The sequence below is a fragment of the Gymnoscopelus microlampas genome (assembly GCF_963454915.1).
Source record: "Gymnoscopelus microlampas genome assembly, chromosome: 1".
Classification (NCBI taxonomy): domain Eukaryota; kingdom Metazoa; phylum Chordata; class Actinopteri; order Myctophiformes; family Myctophidae; genus Gymnoscopelus; species Gymnoscopelus microlampas.
In genome coordinates this window covers 25,609,052-25,633,765 of record NC_139962.1, presented here as the reverse complement: position 1 = coordinate 25,633,765, position 24,714 = coordinate 25,609,052, and the positions used below count along the sequence as shown (strand labels likewise).

The 24,714-nt window shown below is 40.6% G+C and overlaps 2 protein-coding genes across 3 annotated transcripts in view; both read right to left on the bottom strand.

Moving 5' to 3' along the window:
- Positions 1–1,426: 1,426 nt before the first annotated feature.
- slc17a6b (solute carrier family 17 member 6b) lies at positions 1,427–17,338 on the bottom strand (the record flags this gene model as incomplete). The annotated part of the gene is made up of 12 exons (XM_084059975.1): positions 1,427–1,777; positions 2,124–2,251; positions 3,348–3,458; positions 4,102–4,234; positions 5,449–5,598; positions 6,795–6,937; positions 7,971–8,057; positions 8,158–8,245; positions 10,319–10,433; positions 13,022–13,140; positions 13,753–14,008; positions 17,256–17,338. 12 exons carry the CDS (start codon positions 17,336–17,338, stop codon positions 1,427–1,429), a joined length of 1,764 nt encoding a protein of 587 aa, XP_083916101.1.
- A 1,575-nt stretch (positions 17,339–18,913) lies between these two features.
- ano5b (anoctamin 5b) overlaps positions 18,914–24,714 on the bottom strand; it is a 33,692-nt gene continuing 27,891 nt past the window's right edge. For both annotated transcript variants that reach the window (XM_084069599.1, XM_084069600.1), the window contains exons 14-20: positions 24,414–24,592; positions 23,901–23,998; positions 23,064–23,194; positions 22,659–22,864; positions 21,843–22,045; positions 21,439–21,544; positions 18,914–21,306 (exon numbers count right to left, since the gene is read on the bottom strand). In XM_084069599.1, coding sequence (XP_083925725.1) covers positions 21,070–21,306; positions 21,439–21,544; positions 21,843–22,045; positions 22,659–22,864; positions 23,064–23,194; positions 23,901–23,998; positions 24,414–24,592 — 1,160 coding nt within the window. In that variant the 3' untranslated portion in view covers positions 18,914–21,069. The remainder of the gene's footprint in view (positions 21,307–21,438; positions 21,545–21,842; positions 22,046–22,658; positions 22,865–23,063; positions 23,195–23,900; positions 23,999–24,413; positions 24,593–24,714) is intronic.

Below are 24,714 nucleotides of genomic sequence, written 5' to 3'. Positions count from 1 at the left end.
AGGTCACTTATGTGTACACGTACAGTAGGACACATTCTCTTTTTTCTCTTTTTTTTTTTTTACAAAAGCGCACACACACACACACACACACACACACACACACACTCACACACACACACACACACACACACACACACACACACACACACACACACACACACACACACACACACACACACACACACACACACACACACAAACTAATGATAAGAAAAATAATCCCATATTGTGCATTCAAAAAGACACACTACTCTCAGTGCATTCAGGAGAGATGCAGTTCAACCTAATGTCAGCAAAGTGTCTAGTCTCTGGTTACGATTCTGTGTTATAGTGACATATCTATACACTGTGAAGGAGATGGATTGTAAGACCCAGTTAGGGGTCAATTCATATGAACTGCACACAACCCTGTACACAGTCAATTCCTCAGTGTTAATTTAACTCTGAGAGCGTAAAAAGTGACCCAAATGGACCCGGTAAATGTAACCCTCAGAGTTAAATCAAAGGAAAACTTAACCACTTTAAAACCAACCCCTCCTATTCTGGGGGGGCACATTCGCCAGGAACAGCCGATCTACAAGTTCCCAGCGTGCCGTATTGCGACGCGTTGTGAACTTGTAAATCTGCTATTTCTGGTGAATAGATTCGGTGTAGAAGGAAACAGCAGAAGTACAGTTGTAACTCAGGTCCGTTTCCCTAACAAAATGATGACATTGTGAAGTAATGACATGTCATTTCACATCACCAGGCGTATATTCCATACACTCGATGGCATGAAATGACCTGTTTGACGCCATCGTTTTGCGGTGTCACATTTCACTGAGAAATACACAGACTCTCCTCATGTCAGAACAACGGAATTTAGGTTGGAAATCGTCAACGTTTTCCTTTAACATTGAGGATTTCACTGTACATCATGATCGAAAAGCTCTGGCTGATGAGATGAACATGGTTCACATGGTGGTTACACGCATTTGCACTCCAAACAAATATATCTATTATCCATATGCATAATAATACATGTACAACCTTCCAATTTGATATGTGTTACACCTTTATCATATTTGATATTTTCTGGTATTTATTTTTTATTTTTACAATAATTTTTAGGCTTTTTATCTTTTAAAATTATGGTTTGAATTTGTGCAAACATACAACAATGGATTGTAATTTCTCTTTTTTTCTTATTTCTTCTTTGTTCACACCATTTATTTTATGACTAAACTGACGCAAACACAGCAAAATCTGTCTACAAATGTTCTTTGTGAATGTGATGTACACAATTAAAATCCTCTGTGTTAATTTATCCATTCGTACACCCTCACTGAGTTAAATGAACACTGAGTATTTCACCGTGTATTAACCACTTAAAACCTATACTTGGTGTACCCGGAGCCTGGGGTTTAAAGTGGTTAAGCGTTTTGGTCTAGGAGTAGTCTTCATCCCGCCTGTATCCATAACTTCCTCCTTGCGCCTCCTCTTGAACGTACTCCTCGGTCTTCTCCCAGCCACCAGGCCAGCCGCCGTTCGCCTGTGTGGTGGCACCGTACGTCTTGGCAGAACCTCCAACCGCCAGAGGAGCGCCGTAATTCTCAGTGATGTCACCGGTTTCCTCCGCCAGCTCGTCCTCGTCGATGAAGCCACACTTCTCGTCGCTGGTCAGCTCCGGATCGGCCCACGGCTGCTTCTCCCCCGACGCAAAGATGCCGTAGAAAATCACACCCCCGTAATGCACCATGGCCGCAATCAGGAACACATACTGCCACTCCTCCCGAGTCTGAAGAAGCAACGTGAAAACAATGGGAAAACTGTAATTCACCATCACCGACCAAATACAAGACTTTACATGTGATTAGTTTGATATTACAAGGCAGGGTTTCATATAAACTGAAAACAATTCAACAATATTGGCATATTACAACGGCATTATATCTTACATCTATGAATCTACACAAATGCCTTAAAAGTCACTTGGGTGTAGTCTGTATAGTAACTGTTAGCAAACACGTCTTTCCACTGCTTCGTCTTAGGTCTCCATTACCATCAAACATAGAAAGTCAATGAATACTGAAAGCTCATCCTTTGTAATTATGTTAGTCTGTGTCTGAAGAGGAAGCCCATACCTTGTTCTTTGTCATGGCACCAACAATCAGTGGACATACCATTCCAGACAGAGTACCCACACCATTTGAAATACCCATTAGGATACTGGCGTAGCGTGGAGCAATGTCCAGATGATTCACATTGAAACCTGATAGAACAAAATGAATCTATAATCAGAATGAAGCGTAACTGAGATATTTTCCTGTTGCAATGTATGTCAGTACTTTACAAACACAAATGTCGGTTGGAGAGGATCACATCTTTAAGTATTTGTGCAGAGCAGAAAAAAAGAACAGAATCGAGAAACAGTCGCAGAATAAAATGGTACAAATAGTAGCCATCTTGTTGCAGAAGGAGGCAATAAGTTGCTCCATATTCAGCACCTCCCCCACACTGGCTGGCTGGCTGGCTGAATGAGTGAGTGTCCTGGCTGGCTGCTGCGAACAGCGTGCCGCTCTGATCCCCAGGGACGTCTAGGGAGATGAATTATTAAACACTCCAGGAGAACGCTGAGGAACAGCAGGCATACAGGAAGGTTTTGTTGTTTTGGCCATGACTATACACACCAGCAAAATCCTTCATGTCAGCTACGAAGAGTGTAGAAATGGAACTAAATGGGCACTTTCGGGTACATTTGGTGGGTTAAATTTCCACCTGCGCTGGAATAGATCAGAAGCCATCATGTGAGATCTACCAGGAACAGGGGGATATCATACTGTATGTTAAAGCCACAATCCTTGAACCTACTTTAATGAATAGAATGTTATTTTGACGAATCTGTATGGTAGAGCATGTTAATGCAATATAACTAGCACACCTGCAGTGGTTGGATGTGGTCTCCCTACACTTCCATTGAGAAATGTAGACCCTAGTGTCAAGTAGACCAACTACACGCTGACAAGTAATACTGCCTGAAGTGAAGATCATAAGTGTCATAAGTGCCTGAAGTGAAGATCATAATCTCCCCTGACCAAGTGAGGGTTCCCTCTGAGTTCAAATCCCAGGTAGGACAAAAACAAAACGTACGGACTGCAGCTTTAGACAATGCTTTGGCGATGCTGTTTGTCGTGGTACTACTGTATGACGATTGAACAGTGAGCTGCTGCATTTTGGCAGGATATTGAATTGTTGTATGCATATTATAGAGGTATGGATATCGTGTATGGATATCATGATGAAAAAGAACAAAGCCACATCATTACAACTATAGACACATACAGTATTGTTTTACTTGTTGTACTGACCTGAAATAGCAAAGCCACTGAAGCCAACCGCTAAGACCAGGAATGAGATGGCAACCCCTTTACTGTGGGAATATCCCACCACCAGCAGCAATGTGGCTTCCATGCCAAACCCTACAAAGAATCACACACACACATGCACGCACACACAGGCCACAGGCTGTCAAACATCATAGTTCATTTAACCATGATACACAGGTTTGCACCCAGTGACATACATGACAGATTAAATCAATGCAACAGTTACAGTTACTATCACAAAATAACATCTAGAAATATATTGTTAAGATCGTGACAAAAAACAATATCAACAGATGGGTGGAAACCTTGTATGTCCTAAACTGTCAGAAAATGTAAAAAAAAAAAAAAAGAACCTGTGTTCCAATGGATTCAATGTAGTTACACAAACCCTTGTTAATATTTTTCATTCAATATTTATAAAAACCCACAGATAGAATTAACAACTTTCACTTTCGTTAAAACTATTAGATTGCAAAAATAGCAGATCCACAAGCGTTGTGAGCTTGTAGATCAGCTACTTTTGCTACTTTTGTTTGACACTGTGATGAAGTATGGCATTAATTTACAACAAAAAAAAACACATACAAAGTTGAAATATGGAGGTGCAAGGTTTCTGCCGGAGAGCGCCAATACGTTAATATGAATCTAACGGTGTGAAAACACACCCCTGTAGCTGTTCAGGGGGAAGGTGTTGAAATTGATAATTCATTCCCTTCTCTTTTCTTTTTTTTCTCACCTCCACAGTTCATGATCTTCCTGACGGTGGTGGTGGACAGAATGTTGTGTGTGCGCAAGTAGTCGGCCAGCTGGCCCCCGATGGGCACAATGATGGTCATCACCAGATGAGGCAGGGCAGACACCATGCCAACCTACAGCCATGCACATCACACATCACTGAGCTGCAAACACCGGTGAGGCGTATAGCAACACAATGCATTCAGAAGGACGCGGAAGGTTGCAAAAGTACACAATGCAAAAGATTGCAGAACCAAGAAGTTAACCCATTCAATCCGGGAACACATCTCTGTCCTTTTAGATTTCTTTGGCTATTCAAAAATAGCAGATACACAAGCTCATAGCGCGGCACCGAGTGCCATGCTATGAGCTTGTAGATCTGCTATTGTTGAAAAATCGTGAAAATGTGTGCAAATCTTTGAATACATATTTTGATACAACATTTGTTCAACTGTCAAATGTCTCAACAAATGTCTTAATTTTTCTGAAAAACTATTGTTGCTATATCAGTGGTGCTCAAACTTTTTCTTGTCAAGGACCCCGCAAAAGTATATGTTTTTGGCCACCGACCCCATCAAAATATATTGTTCCAGGGACCCCCCAGAAAGATTTTGAGTTAAAAATGCTGTTTCAAAACAATATATGTATTCAAAGATTTGCACAAATGTTCAAGATTTTTCAAAAATAGCCGTTCTACAAGCTCGTAGCACCGAGTGCCATGCGACTTGTAGATCTGCTATTTTTGAATAGCCAAAGTGTAAAAATAACGGTTATAGCTAAAAATGTACAAAGAGTGTACGAGAGTGTACAAAGAAAACACAGATGCGTTCCCGGATTGAATGGTTTAAAGATGGAGTGCCACAGGCCTATTTCCTCCATCATCGGGTTTACAACTGCTATGTATCCCTTTTCTTTTTTAACTGAACATTTAAGTGTTAAAAAACTGCAGTTCTCTGGATACATCCAACAGCACATAACAAATACAGTATATTTGTCACATTCATTATGATAATGACTTCTGCCACAATTCTTATATTTTGCGGAGAACAGAGTGCTGGAAAAAGCACAAAGCCCTTCCCATTGTAACGCTCGGGAATCGAACCTAGGTCTCCCTCGTGGAAAGCCAAAATCATAATCACTAGCCTAAAGGGAAAATTCCCCCTTGGATGGGAGATATTAGGCTTTTGGTCATTAGGCAGAGGCTCTGAGCCACTAATGCTACAGTACACACACACACGTGTGTGTGTGTGTGTGTGTGTGTGTGTGTGTGTGTGTGTGTGTGTGTGTGTGTGTGTGTGTGTGTGTGTGTGTGTGTGTGTGCACCTGCATGTGAACGTGTTTGTCTTACCTTGCTTATCTCAAAGCCAAACACCTCCTCAAAGTATGCAGGCTGGCTGATAAGTAACAGGTAGAAGGTCCAGCTTCTGCAGAAATTGGCCACGATGATTGCATAGACAGGCATGGAGGTGAAGAATTTTCTCCAGGGGGTTTTAAATTTCTACAGTGGATTATAAGAATGGATTACATGTTTATGTCAGTGCATTTTCTACATAAATATTTAACTTGAACATAAATATCATCAACATAAATACCTGTTGCCTGTTTGACAGTGGTGGAAAGTAACTAAGTACATTTACTCAAGTACTGTACTTTGTACGTACATTTTGAGGTATTTTTTACTTTACTATAGAGTATTTTCAATTTTCAATATTTTTACTTACTCCACTACATCTCAGATGCAAATATTGTACTTTTACTCCACTACAATTATTTGAAAACTTTAATTACTACTTACTTTGAAGATATAAATCATATTATAAAACATACATTAACCACTTTAACCCTATTTTATACGTAGACTATTTGAAAATAGCCAAATATAATAATATAAGCTCACAACGCGTCGCATCGCGACGCATTGTGAGCTGGCAGATCTGCTATTTTCAAACATTTTAGTACTTTTACTTTTGGTACTTTAAGTATATTTTCATTCCAAACTTTTGCACTTTTACTCAAGTAACATTTTGAACACAGGCCTTTTACTTGTACAGAGTATTTTTATATTGTAGTCTTGCTACTTTTACTTAAGTCAAATATCTGAGTACTACTTCCACCACTGCTGCTTGATAGTGTCCCATCCCTACATCTGAGTCTACAGCAGATTACAGTATGGTGTTGTGTTTCACATGCATGCCTCTGCCAAACGCTTGCACTGTCCGGATGCTGTGTACCACAGTGCTCTGAGGTCTGAGCTGTATGAGCTCACACTCACATTGCACCTTCGCTTATGCCACCAGCTCATTGGCCTTGTGTAGACTCACCCACTGGCACATATTTATTTCATCATTGGTCTGCTTCCCTCTCACCTTTGTGGGTATATATATATCTCACATTCAAAACGACACCCTCTTATTCTCCCTACCTACTGTACCTACTGTAGGATTTGAACTGAACTTGGCCATCAAGCCTTTACGTGAGCTGTCCTGCAACCACTGATAGACTGATCTGCAGATAAATGAGCTGATCTCATTTAGGTCTAAAAGATATGCTCACATCTGAAAATGCAATTGCTACAGGTGCTTTTAATGTTTGTTTTATGTCAATTATTCTTATGTTTATGTTTTTATATTTAAGCAGTGGGTGAGTCACATTATTTCCATTTGTACACTGAGTTGTTTGTCCAGTCACCCTCACCTCAGAAGGACCCATGAGCTTAGCAGTTTCTCCGATGCTCTCCTCAATGTAGCAGCGCTCCTCATCTGTGATGGTTGGGTGTACGGCCGGGCTCTCGTAAGACACGAAGATCCAGAACACGTACCAGAAGATCCCAACACACCCTGCTCAGCACCAACAGGCAGGCAGGCAGGCAGGCAGGCAGGCAGGCAGGCAGGCAGGCAGGCAGGCAGGCAGACAGACAGACAGACAGACAGACAGACAGACAGACAGCATGTCAGAAGTCTGCAGAACTTCAAATCTAAAATGTTGCCACAGGTTTGATTCTACCACGTACAGTACAGTTGTATAATAACACAATCATGTAAGATTTGGCTTGCTGATCTTTCCAAAATGCCCTTGAGAATAAATCTCAGACAGGATGGCTAACTGTATCCAGTCCTGATAGAGAGAGAGCGAGGGTGCTGGATATTTATTGTACTACACAGACACACCAAAACATTGACCAAAGAAATCAATACCCAGCCTTCCTGCCTGACTGGTTAAATCCATTTCACTTTCCCTGGACTCTCTGCCAATCAAGACCATAACATTTCTCTGGGCTACAGGATGTCAATGGTCAAACAAGTGTAAATATTTCTCAACAAGATCTTCTTCTGCCTACACCTGATTAACACTTTGTCACACGACAGTGTCACAAGAACCGATCTTCAAGATTAGTTCTTCTTCTTGGCAAGTGACACTGTCGTTCGATGAGTATGAATTGAGCTTTATGATAAACTATGGAATTTCCTTTCATTTCTTGACTCATTCAGTGCCAAACTTATTTCTGGCTTTATCACCCCTGTGCCAAGGCCAAAAAAAAAGTGCTTAGGAGCCGTGATACAGCCTTTTTCAGTAAGAAGTTAAACAAGAAGTGAATGGAGCAGCAAATCTTCAAATCATCATATCTTGGGTTCTGAACTCTTTTTTTTTTTTTGACGTCGGCGACGTCATTGGCACTCTGGGCTTATGGAAAACGTGACGTCGGCGACCTCAATGGCACTGAATGAGTTAAGTGCGGTCCATACTTTGGTTTTCAGACGTCGGAAGGAGTGTGTATTGGCTCTCTCTCTCTCTCTCTCTCTCACACACACACACACTCACACGAACGCACGCTCGCACGCACGCACACAAGGTCTCACCCATCCATCTTACCGTAGACGTAGAACACAGAAGACCAGCCAGAGTACTGCACCAGAATCCCAGCCATAGGCATCGCAATGACAGCACCAGCATAAGAACCTGAGACGGGTAGAAAGAGAGCTCTTTGTTAAGTACATAAAAATGCACAGCATCATCTCACAGCCCATTCTAATGAGTCCACCATGTAACTCATATTTACCACAGAATGAGGTGGTGGCCAGGCGACTCCTTTCTAGTGGGGGAGCCCACTTGGCCCATATGCCATGACACGCTGGGTAGGTCACCCCCTAGAAACACAGCAAAAATCCTCAGTGTTCATTTAACTTTGAGTGATAAAATTGACTCATAGTAAGTGTTTCAAATGCATTTTGTTGTATTACCTCTGCCCAGGGAACAAATAAGACACATTTATTGTAACAGATATACATTTGCATTGGTCTTTTTTGTTGTTGTTAGTTTTCTTAAAGGAAATAGACTATTGTCTACCTGGAACAGATATGCCTCAATGTTTTCAGATGAGGATGTATAGCCACCCCATCTACCACTGGAAAAAATAAAACTGTAGGATATAAATTGATTAATGCCGGGAAATAATCCTCTGAAATATTGAATGCCATGGTATGAAAAGAAATAACAAACCAATGGACAAATCCATTGAAACCACAAAACTATGAGTTACATTGTTTTTATTTACCACTCTAACTCATATGCCGAATGTATCTCGATTGTAGATTAGCCCACAATGAACTAACAATTTTAGAGCCCAGAACCCATAAGACATGGACCAGCATATATTAGCTGCCTGTAATAACAAGCCAAAATCAACATGTTTCACCTTCAATATTACCATTAACAAATGAGTCAATGCTCTGAGCAAAGAAAGACTGATGTGCTGTTTACGAAGCAGAGCACCTCTCCTGTTATTAGATGTTCATTTCAACAGCAGGCAGTGACGTGAACATGACGCGTACTATGGCTTTGTTCAACAGAACTGATATAAGCCGACATGGAATATGACACAAATGTGGATAAATGGTTCTTGGGCTGATTAATGCATGCACCATCCACAAACCATCTGATTACCCTTTGGTCTGAAACCCATGCAGTGAAGTACTCAATGTTCATTTAAAATTGACAGTGTAAATAAATGGTCCAGCATTGACAGGTCCATCTACTGTAGGTCCATTTTTACACTCTCAGATATATATTAATCCTAAAGATTTAACTGTGAAGCGTTGAAGCCCTGAGGCATGCTTAGATGAAGAAATGTCACATTTAAACGCAAAACTTAAAAAATTATATTAATATGTTGTTAAGGCATCATATCAGAGAGAAAACATTTCTTTGCAATCCTCATGAATGACTCTGCTATTTTCCCCTCAATGACAGGACAGCTTAGAGTTTAGTGTCATGATTTATGACCAGTCAACAGGCAATTGTTTGGGGATTATGTTCCACTACACACTGCCACAGAAATTATTACTTTCTGCATGTTAGCAGTTTTCCCCCTATCTGTATACAACCAGTGTTGCCAATGTGTAGGCTATGTGTTGCAGCCAATAAGGGCACACAAAGGGAGTTACACTATACAAGTGTAGTGGACAGGATCAATACACATGGTTTCATGTTTCCACAAGCTACAACCTTCGTTTTGTTGCTGTTTGGGTAGAAACCTCATATCTCAATATTTCAACCTTTAAGCCTATGTTTTTTGTTCCTTCCGTAAATGAATGCCCTATAGTCATACTAGGGCTATGTCACACAATAGCAAAAATAATAACAAAAATAGCCGATCTACAAGCTCACATGTTGCAATGTTGTAGATCGGCTATTCAATCAATTTGGTTGGCTGTCACCATCACAAGTGTGTGGGTTTTATAGAAATGTAACCAATGAAAAGTATTAACAGGAGCTTATCACTGAATAATAACTACACTGGATGTATTGGAAAACAGGCTCTTTTTTTCTATTTCCTGCAAATTAACCATTTCGGACATAGGAGGGTTTCCACCCTGGTGAATGATAAGACAGTGGTTCTCAACCTTTTCAGTCCGTGACCCCCCCCCCCCCCCCCCCCCCCCCCCCATTTCATAGAAATGAAAATAGCTATATCTATATAAAATAGCCAATCTACGTGCAGATCGGCTATTTTCACAATTTTAGCCTCTTTCTTTTTATAGAAGGTTTATTACTTTTGATGCAGTAGCCTAATGGTCTCTTTTTCTTCTTTTTTTTTTTCTACAAATCATCTGCAGGGACCCCCCAAATATATATATGTATATTTGGGGACCCCTCCTGGGGTTGAGAACCACTGCCTATACAAATAATAATTAATTTTATTATTATAACATTAACCTTACCTCCACCAGGCCTTGTAATATCCTCACAAAGATGACACAGCCATAGTGGACTCGAGCAGCAGAGGGGATGAACATGTTGAGGATGGAGGTCAGGACAATGGCTAACCCAAACACCCTGAAAACAATGAGCAATTAGTGGCTTCATCAGTCTCCACTAATATTCATCTTCGGAACTGATTTCGATTAAAAGTAAATTGATCAAATAAATTGACATAGGCTCTCATTTGCTCTCATATTATATATTAGGCAATACAATTTTGGCTCCGTGAAATTGCATTTAAAATACCACATAAATAATGCAACAATGCCTTGCTGTCATTTCGGTTAGACATTGCACAGACCAAACTGAAATGTGTTTTAAAGGGACTCCATGTATATACGTACATTTGACTCTTATTTGTTATGCACTTTACTCACATTAATTGTATCATGCAGATTAGTCAATATGCTCGTTATGCCTCTCCTCTCTCTTTTTATGAGATGACTCTTTTATCTGCAGTGATGAGCCTGCACAACTAAGAATTTCACCCACGTTACTTGTAATGTGATGTGACGATACAGATTATGATTCCGGTTCAATAATGTGTGGATTTCTTTTCTAAATCCTATGTATAAAGGCCCGTGCATTGTGCATAATTATGGTCTGCTGCAGACAGTGTGCACACAGCGGGATTACATTGGTTTACAATGTGGAGCGGGGGGGGCTGATGAAGGAGCAGCAGCTGAGCTGCAGGAATCATCACGCATAAGCAGAAGGCAACACCGACACTTGTATTTAGCATTGATGTCACGTCCTGACGTCCCGCACCCCCACCGTGCCATCAGTCTCTGGTGCAGGGGACAAGCTCTAATCCGACTGAGACAACCCCTGAGCACGAGAGGAACTGATTCGATTACATGTGAACAGACAATCAGCTTTGATATTAAATACACCCATGTTTATAAACTAATCGCAGGCCCAGTGCGAGACGTGTTTTAGTGTTCTTGCTGCTGGTATTAGGATAGGTGGGCACCTCAATGTAAAATGGCTATTTTGTCCAAAATATTGAAAACTGGTCAAAAGTAATTGATTGAACATTTGACAATTAAGGTCTAATATTTCTACAATTGCTACAAATTGCTACAAAACCTGATCCAGTCATTCAAAGTTAAAGGATACAATTAAGGATACAATCATACAGGTTACTTTACTTTACATTTTTGTACATCAAGATGTCCCTATTGCCTATATCCTGTATCCTGGCCTATTCATGTTTTCGTTTTCAACGTGTAAATGTCGTTATATAGATAATAGGCCTATACCAGTTCTGGTATAGGGTTCTGTAAAAATAAAATAAAAAATGTAACACCACATTTTACAATTAGAGTGAAGCGTGTGTGATATAAAGAGTAGGCTTTTATAATGGATCTTTGGCGTCTAAAGCAGGGCTAGTCGCCATGACTCGCAGAGAGCCAGAGCTTAGACACGCCCCCAGGGAGCTCTTTAACAGGTGGCACAGAGCCCTGAGAGCAATGTTGCCAGGTGTTGTGTGAGAAACAAGCAGCCAGGCCTAGGAAAACAAGCCCAAAAGAAGCAACTACTAGTAACTAGGCCACAAGAGCACTTTAAACATATACATAAACAAGCTCACAACGCATTGTAGATCTGCTATTTCAAAAACTGTGAAAAAATGTGGAATATTTGCAACGTTTTTGAAACATTCTAACTAACAACACAAATGCTCCCCTGGGCAGAAAACATTTTTCATGAAAATATTTCAGAGCCACTGGTTTAAATCATGATTAAAACATTTGGAAGCAAGCCTAAATAAGCAACTACACTTTAGAAACAAGCCCAAAAAACCGCAACCCGCGACTAAAGTAACCAATATTTACAAGCGACTTTACAGAAAAAGAAGCCCAAAGTCGCTTATAATAAGCGAACATGGCAACACTGCCTGCCTGGAGGCCACATGTCTGCGGCCTGCATGAATAAATGAGCTTAAACACTCTGCTCCGCCGGTTGCACCACGTGAGAGATATAGGGCAATATGCCAAGTGGTCCTCAAACATTTATATGTGAAAGAAGGACTTCCCAAATTGATATGTAGCCTACGCTATTTGGCCAAAGACATTTCGTTGGATTTTTTTGTGATTTTCTAAATGTTTCACAATTCTTCAAGATGTTTCGAAAATAGTCACACCAAGCTCGGCTATTCTTAAATATCCGAAGTAGCCTATCAAATATAGTTAAAGTGGTAAACTATTCCTTATTTTGCTGGGGAGTGGGGACCCCTTAAATCCCTCAAGGACCTCTGGGGGTCCCCGGACCCCCACTCTGAGAACCACTGAGCCATGCAATTCCACACACAACTCGTCCTTCATCGGTTGTGATCTGATCTGATCGACCTGCGTTTAGAATGGAGCTTGTGGATCCTTTCCTTCCCATTCATAATTCAGAGTTCAGACTACAATGACGTCACAATACCGGATATTATAAAATAATAATGTAATTTCTCTATTGTGCTTACAATTATTATTTGTTATTTGCAAATGTCAATGTTAATAAAATGACAACGAATGATAAAGTTGTTGAACAATTATTTGTAATAAGCCACAAATGGGCCTAAATAATTTATATATAGGCTTCATCGTTAAAATGAATGATTTCACTTCAGTCATGATGGCAGGCACCTGCCAGACAGTGGTGTAACTGTAACCTACCTGTTAGCAGCCAGTCTGGAGCAGATGTATCCTCCCGGGATCTGCGTCACGATGTAACCCCAGAAAAACGATCCGTGGATCATCCCGACCGTCTCTGGATCCCAGTTAAACTTGGCTTTCTTCATGACAACCAGAGGGTGATGATAAGGCCAAGGATAAGGGAGCAAACTATTAGGTGGAGTCGACTGATTCGTTTCTATGCACAGCACTATAGAGGATATCCCGCAAATATAACGCAATGATATAGGTAATAATGCTCTGGAAAAGCTATGAAAAATCATGAACCCTCTAGACTTCAGTGGATTTTGATTGATTGATTGAATACTTTATTAACAGTTTGCAAATATCAGAGGAACTATTTTACAATGATTGTTAAAAGGATGACACAAAAAGCCCATTGTCCATTATGGCCATCAGTTGCTGGACCGCTTTTTTCGCAAAGTTTTTTGCTAATCATTCCCCCAACATATGGATGCTATAGGGTTTAAGTGCTTAATAATAATGTACAGTAGGCTGTTCAAAAATGTTGGAGGGTTATGGCGAGGCCTGTGTTTGTCTGTGGAACAACGTGTGTGTGTGTGTGTGTGTGTGTGTGTGTGTGTGTGTGTGTGTGTGTGTGTGTGTGTGTGTGTGTGTGTGTGTGTGTGTGTGTGTGTGTGTGTGTGTGTGTGTGTGTGTGTGTGTGTGTGTGTGTGTCTCAGCACGCATCAGTAGCAGTATACCACACACACCTCTGTGATGATGATCTTGCCGTTCTGGTGAATCGTGCTGTTGTTGACCATGCCCACTATGGCCACGCCCAGGTTGCAGCGGATGCCGAAGCTGATGCAGAAGCCCAGGCCGCTCATGATGGCGATGACGTACCTGCGGGGCAGGCCGCAGCACGTGCAGTCCCACAGCGGGGGCTTCTTCTGCTGGGCGGCCGCTGGGCGGCCGTCCTCCGTCAGCTCGATCACCTCGCCGGTCTTCTGCTTCTTCTCTAACACCCTGCATCATGCGGGGAGAGGTACAGTCACTCACATGCAGACTCACGAACTGTGGTTCTCAACCTGCGGGGGGGGGGGGGGGGGGGGGGGGGTCACTTCCCAGATGACAGTGAAGTAACAATTTAAGACCTTAATATTTGTAATACCTATAAATAAAATGGAATAAAAAAGAGCATTACTGCATCAAAATTAGCTAATCAATAATCTATATACTATACAAATTGGTCAAACATTGGCCAAATTGTCAAATAATAAGAAAGAAAAACTTGTGATTGTGAATATTTTAACTGGGGACCCCACCCTGACTCCATAGATAAATATTGTGAAAATAGACGACATACAAGCTCACAGCACCTTGCATTGTGAGGCCTTGTGAGCTTGTAGATCGGTTATTATCACAATATTTATCTGTGGAATCAGGGTGGGGGGTCCCCAGTTCAAATATGATTATTTTTGGGGGGTCATGGACTGAAAAGATTGAGAACCACTGACGATTATATAAAAAAAGGAAATACAATATTTTCAATTGAATGCAATAATTAATTAATTAATTTCCATGTGAGTTTTGTTGTAAGGGCAGTGGTTCTCTCAACGGTGGGTCCTTGAGAACAATAAGGAACTAGGTGTAGACTATGAGGATCCTTAATAAACAATAAACAATAAGGGTCTTACGGGAGGTAAGGGTTTGTAACTCCGATATAGGCCTACAAATGGAATTTTGCTCAATTTCTACTCTAGTAATATTTTATAGTTTAGATTAGTAACTCATTTATATATTATATATAGGCCTAGAGAATATGATCCCAGAGATTTTTTAATTTATTTTTTAATTGCATCAAAGGGGTTTTTTGAAATGAAAAAGGTTTCTCCCTGGGTTGGGAGTCACGACATGTTTGTTGGCCTACATGGGGAATTCCTTCGAATTTCATTAAGGAGACAGGGGAGGAGGAGGGAGCTCATCGTGCGCGGACAGCGTGACGGACGAGACTCCTCAACTATTAGGCTATACCATTTGTATTCTGCATGAATGACGGCGCTGTCCATGTCCAAAACTGTAACTTTGTGTTCCAATGGATGGATCCAATTTAGTTTATCATTTAGTCACGAGCTCTTGTTAATCATTTTCATAATTGGTTCAACATTTATAAACAAATAAAAACACAGACACACCACTTTCAGTTCAACATTTCATCACATTTTCACACTTTTGTGTGACACTGTATCATCCAGTGTGCATGGCGTAAGGGGCAGTAGGCTACTTTACGGAAGAAAACATTTAAGTTTAAATATATGGAGATACGACTACGAGGTTTCTTTCCGACAGCAACGATGAGGAAGAACAGTGCAGCCATCTCATGTCATGATCATTGTGTACCAGGCCTAGCAACGGATTTAAATAACAAGCGTCCGTTCATATATACACAATAAAACACGACACAAAACTTCATCTTTCCAGAGAGAGAGAAAAGGCAAAGATGCTGAGGCTGTACCGCATTGCAGCATCCATTGCTCATTAGCATTCATTCAACAGCAGCTCGTTTCTCATGGCAAACATCTATGGGCATGCCTCAAATCTCCCCCCCCCCCCCCCCAGCAATTAGTGCATTGGGGATTTACATTTATTCCATATATTTTCTCACACAGAATCACAAAAACCAAAAGAATAACGAAATTTCGAGACATGCAGTATTGGGTGGGCAAGGATAAAAAAAAGGCCACAGATCTGTAATAAAGCGCAAATTGTTAAATGTTTTCATAGGACAATCCACACAAATATGAAATTGGCAGAAACCGATAGCCTGGAATTAGCCTATAATTTATGATAATGCTTTACTGCTTTCAGAACAATTATTGAAGCAAACGTTCCATAATTTTCAGACCATCAAGGCATCAAATTCTTATTTATTTCGTTTAGCCTATAACATTTAAATCAGAGAAATGGCTCAAACATCACATGACGCTTTGGGCACAACATTTCCATGCATTTCCAACAAAATAAATTACGTTTTCAGAACGAAACAAAATCAAATGAAAGTTTTCTTGAGGCATGTGCGTCTAATTTGTATTTTAAAAAACGTGTGTCAATAAATCACATCTATTTAGTTGCTCAAACGGCTATATTTGCATCCAAATCCTGCCGATGCAGCTAAACAAATTGTGCATAATAGTCTATAAATGCCTGAAGGTCTTTGACTGTTCTTTCGGGGAGTATGAAATACAACACATTTCTCAATTAAAGATAGCTATTTGTCCTGAATGAAACAGTGTAGATTTCAGATTCGTTTTATTTCGAATAAGCATTTGGCCATTATTTTTGCATCCACTTGTTGTAGACTCACTCGCCACCACATTGCATCGCTTCTAGAGCAGTGGTTCTCAACCAGTGGTCCGGGGACCACCAGTGGTCCTTGGGGGGGTTCCAGGTGGTCCCCAGCCAAATGATGGAAAGTTGGTAACCAAATGGACCCTTATAGATCTATAACTCTTGAGAGTGTAAAATGAAACCAATTGGACCCTTATAGATCTTTAACTCTTGAGAGTGTAAAATGAAACCAAATGGACCCTTATAGATCTTTAACTCTTGAGAGAGTAAAATGAAACCAAATGGACCGTTTCATTTTACACTCTCAAGCGTTACGTTATTGTTAAACATCTGCATTTACTTAATCAAATAATTGTTATTTTGATCAACGTTTGCCTGTTATCTCTCCTATGGTACCACATCAACACAGCATGGAATTGTGGACAAAATCTTATCCAACGACAACAAAATATTCTGATTTTAGGGAGTCTAAATCTCATCAAATGGTGATGAATCCGTGGCTCTAATAAATAATGAACCTTATCTGAAAAGGGTTGAAAACCACTGTTCTAGAGGCGTGACTAAAGGTGGCTGCAAGTTGTGCGTGTAGGTGTTTTTTTTTAATAAGGCAGGGGGAGGAGGGGGGCAAACAGCCTACGCATCATGACAGTATCCCAGTGTGTGGTAATAAATAAATGAGCCTGAAATGCATATGATATTAAAACGAGCATCAATCGGACATGCCAATTATAAGCAAAGATAAGCAGGATATATAGGCATAAATAAGCTTTGAGCTTCAGCCTATATGTGCCTTTTCGATCAAGAAAGAAATGTTGGATTACAGTGTGTAATGTTTTGTGATATATGTGTTGATGTGGATCGAAATAAAATAAACTAAACAAAATATATTTTTTTAAAAGATAAAAGGGCTGGATGGTTGACTTACTTGTGCATGTGACCCAAAGCCTTCCCCGCAAATTCCTTCACCCCCGCCGTGGCTCTCATCTTCGTGGACTGACTGGACTCCATATTATCCGATTTCTGCTGTATATATATTTCTCAGTTTGATGTCTAATGTTTGAGCATCTTGACATACAGCAGCGTGATGGAGCGGTATAAAGAAAACGAATCAAATAAAAATAAAAAATACAGCTGGCTGCGCTGTTTCTGTGCAGAAAGACAACAAAACTCACGCCGATCGACGCCAAAACACCTTCATGTGAGACGAATCAGTCTCATTCATTCACTACTAGCAGTTCTCTCGCCCAACAACGTGGAGACGCAAATATCCATCACGCGGAGAATGAAAAATATCACTATAGATCAAATATACACCGGTGTCGATAATACGGTGGTTATTATATCTCCCAGAAAACAGGAATATTTCAAATAAATCTTAACCGCAAAAAAAAAGCCAGTAGGTGTGTGGAGGAGGAGGTGTGCCTGATCGGTAAATCAAAGGGAGAGAGAGGGAGGATAACGCCTCTCTCTCTCGCTCTCTCTCTCTCACGTGGAGCGCTCCAGTAGTTCTGACGTATCCATCCAGACCTGTGGTGGTTCAGCTTCAGCACCAAGGTCAGCGACAGCACGAAGCGCTCAATAGTATACATGCTGGAATAAGACTTTTCCACTTATGTTCAGGTGCACCACAGGCTATTATTCATAACTACTATGTCAGTTATTTTAAAATATGGTATATCATGGTGAGTTATTTTGGTCAATAGGCTATAATAATTTGCGTATTTCGTAGCTGGAAAAAGAAAACATTGTTCGGTGCAAAAATACGATGTAGCTATAGGCCTAAATGGCATTATTTCTGTTCCTCGTTCACTGTTAAGGTAATCAATGGCATAATATGAAAACTACCTCCCAGGGGCGGTGCCATGGAAACTAAATGAACAGGAGTGATTCCCCCCGAATAAGCTTCTCACCAGCCAAAGAACCCATCAATAATTTAGGCATCTCCATATAACCCCCCCCCCCCCCCCCCCCACCCGCCTCCTGCACGCACGCACACGCACACACGCACGTGCCACTCACGCACTTGCATCGTGCACACACACACACACACACACACACACACACACACACGCACGCACGCACACGCGCGCGCGCGCACACACACACACACACACACACACACACACACACACACACACACACACACACACACACACACACACACACACACACACACACACACACACACACACACACACACACACACACACACACACACACGCTTTCTTCATACAATACTTAATTTGAATAATTTGTATGATATGACTATATGGGGGAAGATACAGGGCTACAAATAATAATAATAATGATGATAATAACAACAGTAATATGCGGATGTTGGTCTTAAAAGTAGCCTTATACAATTTGAACACAAAGGGGATGGGAAAAAAATATCAATATTATTCCTGAATGTTTCATGGAGCTTGAGCGCCATCTGGTGCTCATCCAACACATAGCACATCCACTGACTGAAACATGGAAACAAGTTTCTTTTAGTATTTCTTCATTTATTATCAGTGTTACCGTGCAATACTCTATATTAGACAACAGTAACATTACATTTCAAATTGCAAAGCATTTACTCAACAGCGTTTCATGCAGACAAAACATGGCCAGCTTGCAATAAAAAGACTAGCCCATAGCTAGAACAACAGTATGAAATATGACAAATTTGCAATAGACAATTCTGTTCTTAGAAAAAAAAAACATACAAAATGGGTAAACATAAGTATTTAAGGCATCTGTTTTGCGGCAGTAAAATTGATCGTGCACTTTACAGGATCAGGTGTTAAGTCATCTTTTTTTCTTTTTTTTTTCAGAGAACAGACACACATCTGTCTGCATATTATGTCAAACACCGAATGATCTGTAAACGCTTTGACTGTCAAAAAGTGAATAATGGTACCTGGAACATTTGTGCATAAAGAACAGCATACCATAGAAACATACAAAGAACATAATGGTGCAAGACTAAGCTGCAAAGAAATAGCCAACCAAAAAAAGAATTAAGAAAGTTTGAATACAAACAACATATAAGGGTTCAGCTGCTGTAAAGAAATACAAGAAGGACTGGGTTTCCAATCATATTTGTAGCAGAAGAGAATGTATTATAACATTTATGCTCAAGTAGTTAAATGCATACAATATGCACATACAGAATTGCAGTTCTGTAAAATTAACAAAAGCAAAAGTAAAGAATTGACTTCAGCCACAAACACTTTGGGAACCAGCCACGTGTCAATAAATAACGTTCTGATGCATCTTAAATGCATAACACACTCTTGTATTAACAGTGAATAACCAGCAACTTAACATCAACAATTCTTCACTGAAATCCATATTCACATGTTTACCATCAAAATCAATGGTTTGAATTCAATTATCATTAATCAACATCCATCATAAAGATAGACACAGGGATGAATAATAGCCACAGTATAGTGACAATATCAATCTGAGAAGCAATTAATTTAAAGTCCATCTACATACAACTAGGAGGGTGAAGGCTGATAAACTTGGTCAACTTAAAACCACACAGATATGATTAAAGACATGCAAATCTCAATGCCCATTAGATTGGGTGCTGGTTCAAGAAATACCTTGTTGAACAGAGAAACCCGCAATCACTCGTGCTAAAAGTATAATTATTTTCTGCTGTTGTGACATTTCAAGCTCACAGCTCGAATTCCTCAGACTTCAGACGAAGAGGAGAGAAGTGGAAGAGAGTGTGTTCTGAATGTCACGACAGCAGTGAGTGCAGATATCTCTGTTCAACTTCACAACTTCAAAGCGCACACACAGGTACAGCTTTTCATAACATCCTTTAGGTTACCAGTGTATCATCACTCTTTACTCAACATCTCCATGTGATCAATTCTTGAGAAATGTACAGGTGAACACTTCTGTTTCGTCCCACAGCAGGTTGTGTGTGCCATGGACACATTAAGGGGATTGTACATTTGATTATAAATACCGGTAACATATGATTCCTATAGTAGGCAGAACATATGCGATCACATCTTTTGAGTGTTACAGTATCAGTACTACTATTATATAGCGGAGGTACTTCAAATTGATAGCTTAAACCGACTATTCTCCCACAAATCTTGGGAAATGTTCATTCATTAATCTAAAAAGGAATAAGGGGTGTCAAACCATTTGAATGAGATAATAACTGCAGGTATCTAGACTTTAAAACCTATCAAAACTGAGACACAAGGTTAATTATCTGAAGGGTTCAACTCTTCATCATTACATTCTAATTTGAAGCATCAAAAGCAGTTGATATTTTAACGGCTCTAAAGGCCATTGCCTACATCACATTCAGGGTATATTTATTTTAGTCAAGATATATACACTGGAGAGAACACTCAGCTAGATAGATGGCTTTAACTTGGGAATGGTAACGGCGATTGTCATTACAATCGCTCTCATATCCCACTGTCACCATAACACCCTGCCAGCAATCTGCTATGGCACAGACTGAGAAAAGTGCAAAAAATCCTTCAACGAGTGGATTCGGAATATTTAAACAGTGGATTAGGAATATTTAAACAAAGTAAATCAACGTCACATTTCTTGCTGCCACACAGATCCTAATATAGGAGTACAATTTGACAGCTGCTTTTTACTATAAACAGATAATAACACTTTTGTCCCACTGGTAGAAGCCCTTGATATGTTTTTTGGTCGACACTGAACTCCCATATAGGCTTGAGTGGTGGGAGGAGGACGTGATACTACAGGCACTCTGATAGCACTTCATGCTTGTCTGTAGCAGAGCAGAACCCAGGGCAGAGCTCTATCCGCGATTCTGTCATGAAACTGGCACTCAGCTGAAGTTTGAGTTTCTCCACCTCGTAGTCATGCAGGTATTCCTGGATCAGGTATCGTTCACGTTTGATCCGAGCCTTCACCTCCGAAGGAACGTCGGGAATGAGCCACGCCACAAAGAACTTCACCACAAACACCACGTGCTGGAGAAGGAGAGGCAGAGAGTCTTTGAATATTATCTAGTAACATACACCTTGACAGATGTTTAGAGCACCTGTTGCTGCAGAGTACTAGAAAGAAGTTGATTCTCGAAGGATAGTGTACTTTTTACTCACCTCCATGATAATTATGAAAGCCATTCTAGCTGCCAGGATGTGCCAGAACTGCATAGTGTGAGTATACTCCCTCTGGTGGCCTGGAGGGTAACGGTAATCACGGTACCTGAACAAATCAACAAGCGTACATGTGTAGTGTCACTAATGTAATGGGTAATGTATTCATTAGGCATTGGCAAAGCCTAATGAATCCTCAAACGTGCACAAATTCTAAATGTACCAAACAAATTGACTTTATATATATAGAGCTATTCATGGAAACATTATTTAAGTTATTTATGTCCAAAACATGGCAAATCCCAAATCTATGGACCGTACCACAATGGCAGCATGATACTGAAAAAAATATTATAAATCAAAATAACTCAATGTCACACACACATGTACTGCATAGTCCCCAGTACCTGCAGGTGGTGACGAAGGAGCTATCAAACCAAGTAGGTCTTTCGCCATCTTCTGGCATACTGTAGGCAGGGATCTGTGAGATGTTGTACACCGACAGGCTGTTGTTGATGTAGCCCATCATGCTGGTCTCTGTGCCACTGTGGTAGGCATAAAGGTAGACCAAGCGTGGGATCATGTCAGAGGTGAATGCCATGATGAATGCCTGAGAAAAGAGAAAGCAGCAAAGAGACTGTCAAACTATTTGCATACAGATTAAAGCGATATATCACTTTCAAACATGTTTGGGTTCATTTTAACTTCTACTCAGGCTTTTGTGAGGACCCCAGACAGTTTTTAAGTTGCTTGATTCAGTATTTAGATATTTGATATTCATTTAATCAGACACGCCCCCTTCCTATACAAACCCATTGTAACATCAAACTCCATTTAACCATGATAGATTCATCGAAAACACCTGTCCTTAGTTCTGGTGACTCATACTGCCCTCCTAATGCTGAGGGGGCTGTGTTTCTTCGATTACCTTTTTCATGAATTTTATTTTATTTTTGAGTGGTGCCAACCACTCCTACATTTGACGTCCGTGTGTCCGTATGTCCGTCCGTCCGTATGTCCGAGCACGGCTGATTGGTCAAGCTTCACGTGACACGTGACAATATGTTGTCACGTGTCACGTGACAACATATTGTTGCGGATGCAACCAGTTACACTTTCGAAGGCACCACTCTCTTCACACTGGGTGTGATTTTTGTATTGTATTTAATTATTTACATTTTCCCCTAAAATATAAAAACATAATGAAAAAAATGACAGCTCACATTGGTGACGACAGACAAGATGGCCACCACATTGAGGATTTCCTGCCAGGCTCCGATGTTTCTGGCTTTGGATGCAACGGGTCGCCTGAACTGTGTGGTGAACTTCCAGGCATCCACCCTGATCTCCAGGATGTTGTTGCAGAGGGCCAGCAGAGGAGCCAGGGGGAAGGAAGCTACAAACAGGGTTATGAAGCCAAACTGGATCACTGGAAGACAGGTTGATGATGAAGCAGAAAATGAGAGAGAAGTAGATAGAGAGAACATTGATTAATAATTGGCCAATGCTTGTTTGGATTTTAAATCCAAATCACATAATTGACTAATTTAGCATATAAAATACATTTGTGAGCTATTCTATCTATCCAATATATGACCCCAGAACTGTAACCTGGGTGAGTATCTCACCCATCTCCAGGTACTCATAGAATAATCCAATCTGGCTGAAGTTCAGCAGGTCATGGTCCTGCTCCCAGCGACTGTACTGGTTCTCCGGTTGTTTCCGACCCTTTCTGCTGCCCCACCAGTTTCGCATCAGCCTGCAAGACAGACAATTAACACATCGGGTGCCAAACACGGTCTGAACCGTGTGTTTACATAGTGGCGGTTCCGAAGCTTCGGTGCCGAACACGGTCTGAACCGTGATTTCAGTCTTTTTGTTTTTTTCGTTTTTCTCCGCGCGGGCGGGGCTAGAGCAGCTCTGGGAGCACCCATTGTAATCCTGCGAAGGAAGTGCCAGATCACCGGAAACACCGGAAACACTTGCTCACAGAGATGTGAGCAAGTGATTGAGAAAATATTGCTTCTGGTACTCCTAACCCTGCGTAAGCAAACTGGGTGAATGGCATTTCACTTTCTTGATAAATCGGACGCTTAGAGAAGCTGAATTGGTTGAAATACATGTTTTTCAGGCAGCACAGCTGTACCAGGGCCCACTGCACTGTGGGAGACTGACAGCATTGACCCTTCAAGAGCAATTACATTTAATTATTACATTCAATAATAATAGGGTCCATAAAAAGGGTCTCACCTCGAATGCATATCTCTAACAGTGCCTCCATAGTTAAAGATCAAACTTAATCTCAGCTCCCTCTCTCATCTATACTTCCACTGTGACACTGATGGCATTTATCAAGGCGATTTGTCACATGTTCTCGCCGCCAGTTAACTTGCATGCTGAATCATGTTAGGAATAGGTGTAATATTGTACAGTGAGTGTATGACTGGGAGGTGAGAGGGACTCACGGCAGCAGGGCTTCCTGAATGTTCCCACAAAGCTGCTTTCCTGCCATCACTATCAATAGCTGTGTAGTCAGTTCAATCAGACAACCTCCTGGGTCACACTGGGGAAGAGAGACATGCAAAAGAGCAGAGTGCATCAAATGAATGCATCAAGTGCATTAATTTGTTTATTGAAGCCAAATACACATGAAGCAAGTAAAAAAAATATTATACAGCATTGACAACCATGGGACAATGGTTCATTTGGTAGGCTCTTAATTTAGGATGCCATGTGCACAGAAACAAATCCTGAGTGTTGATCTAACAGTATAAAAATGTAATGTAACCGTAAAGGGATCATTCTTACACTCTCAGAGTTATAACTATGGATGGATTTTTTTAATTTTGTGACATGTATGGAGCAATATCAGAATCAACTCCAAACAAACTTTCACAAAACAAGCTAAATCAATCACCTACGCTTCATGGCAAGTCCGATTTATATGATGAGTAACATGAGTTATAAAAGGTTCTCACCTCCTCATTCCTCAGTCTGCTACCGATGCCAAACATGTATGTATAGTTGCCTGGATAGCCCACAAATTTGCCCTTGAAGAATGCCACATAAAAGCAAGAGGAGTAATAGTTGACAAACTGGAATAAGTACATCTTCATGGTCAGTTTGTTCTCATATTCCAGGTGAGTCTTGGGGATTTCTATGGAAAGAAACCATTTCAATATAAATCAACATGTAGTAATCAAACCAAAACAGAATAACTATTTAAATCTTGACCCATTCCCTGTGAGCTTGAAGCTCAAATAAATACATTGAATTCCA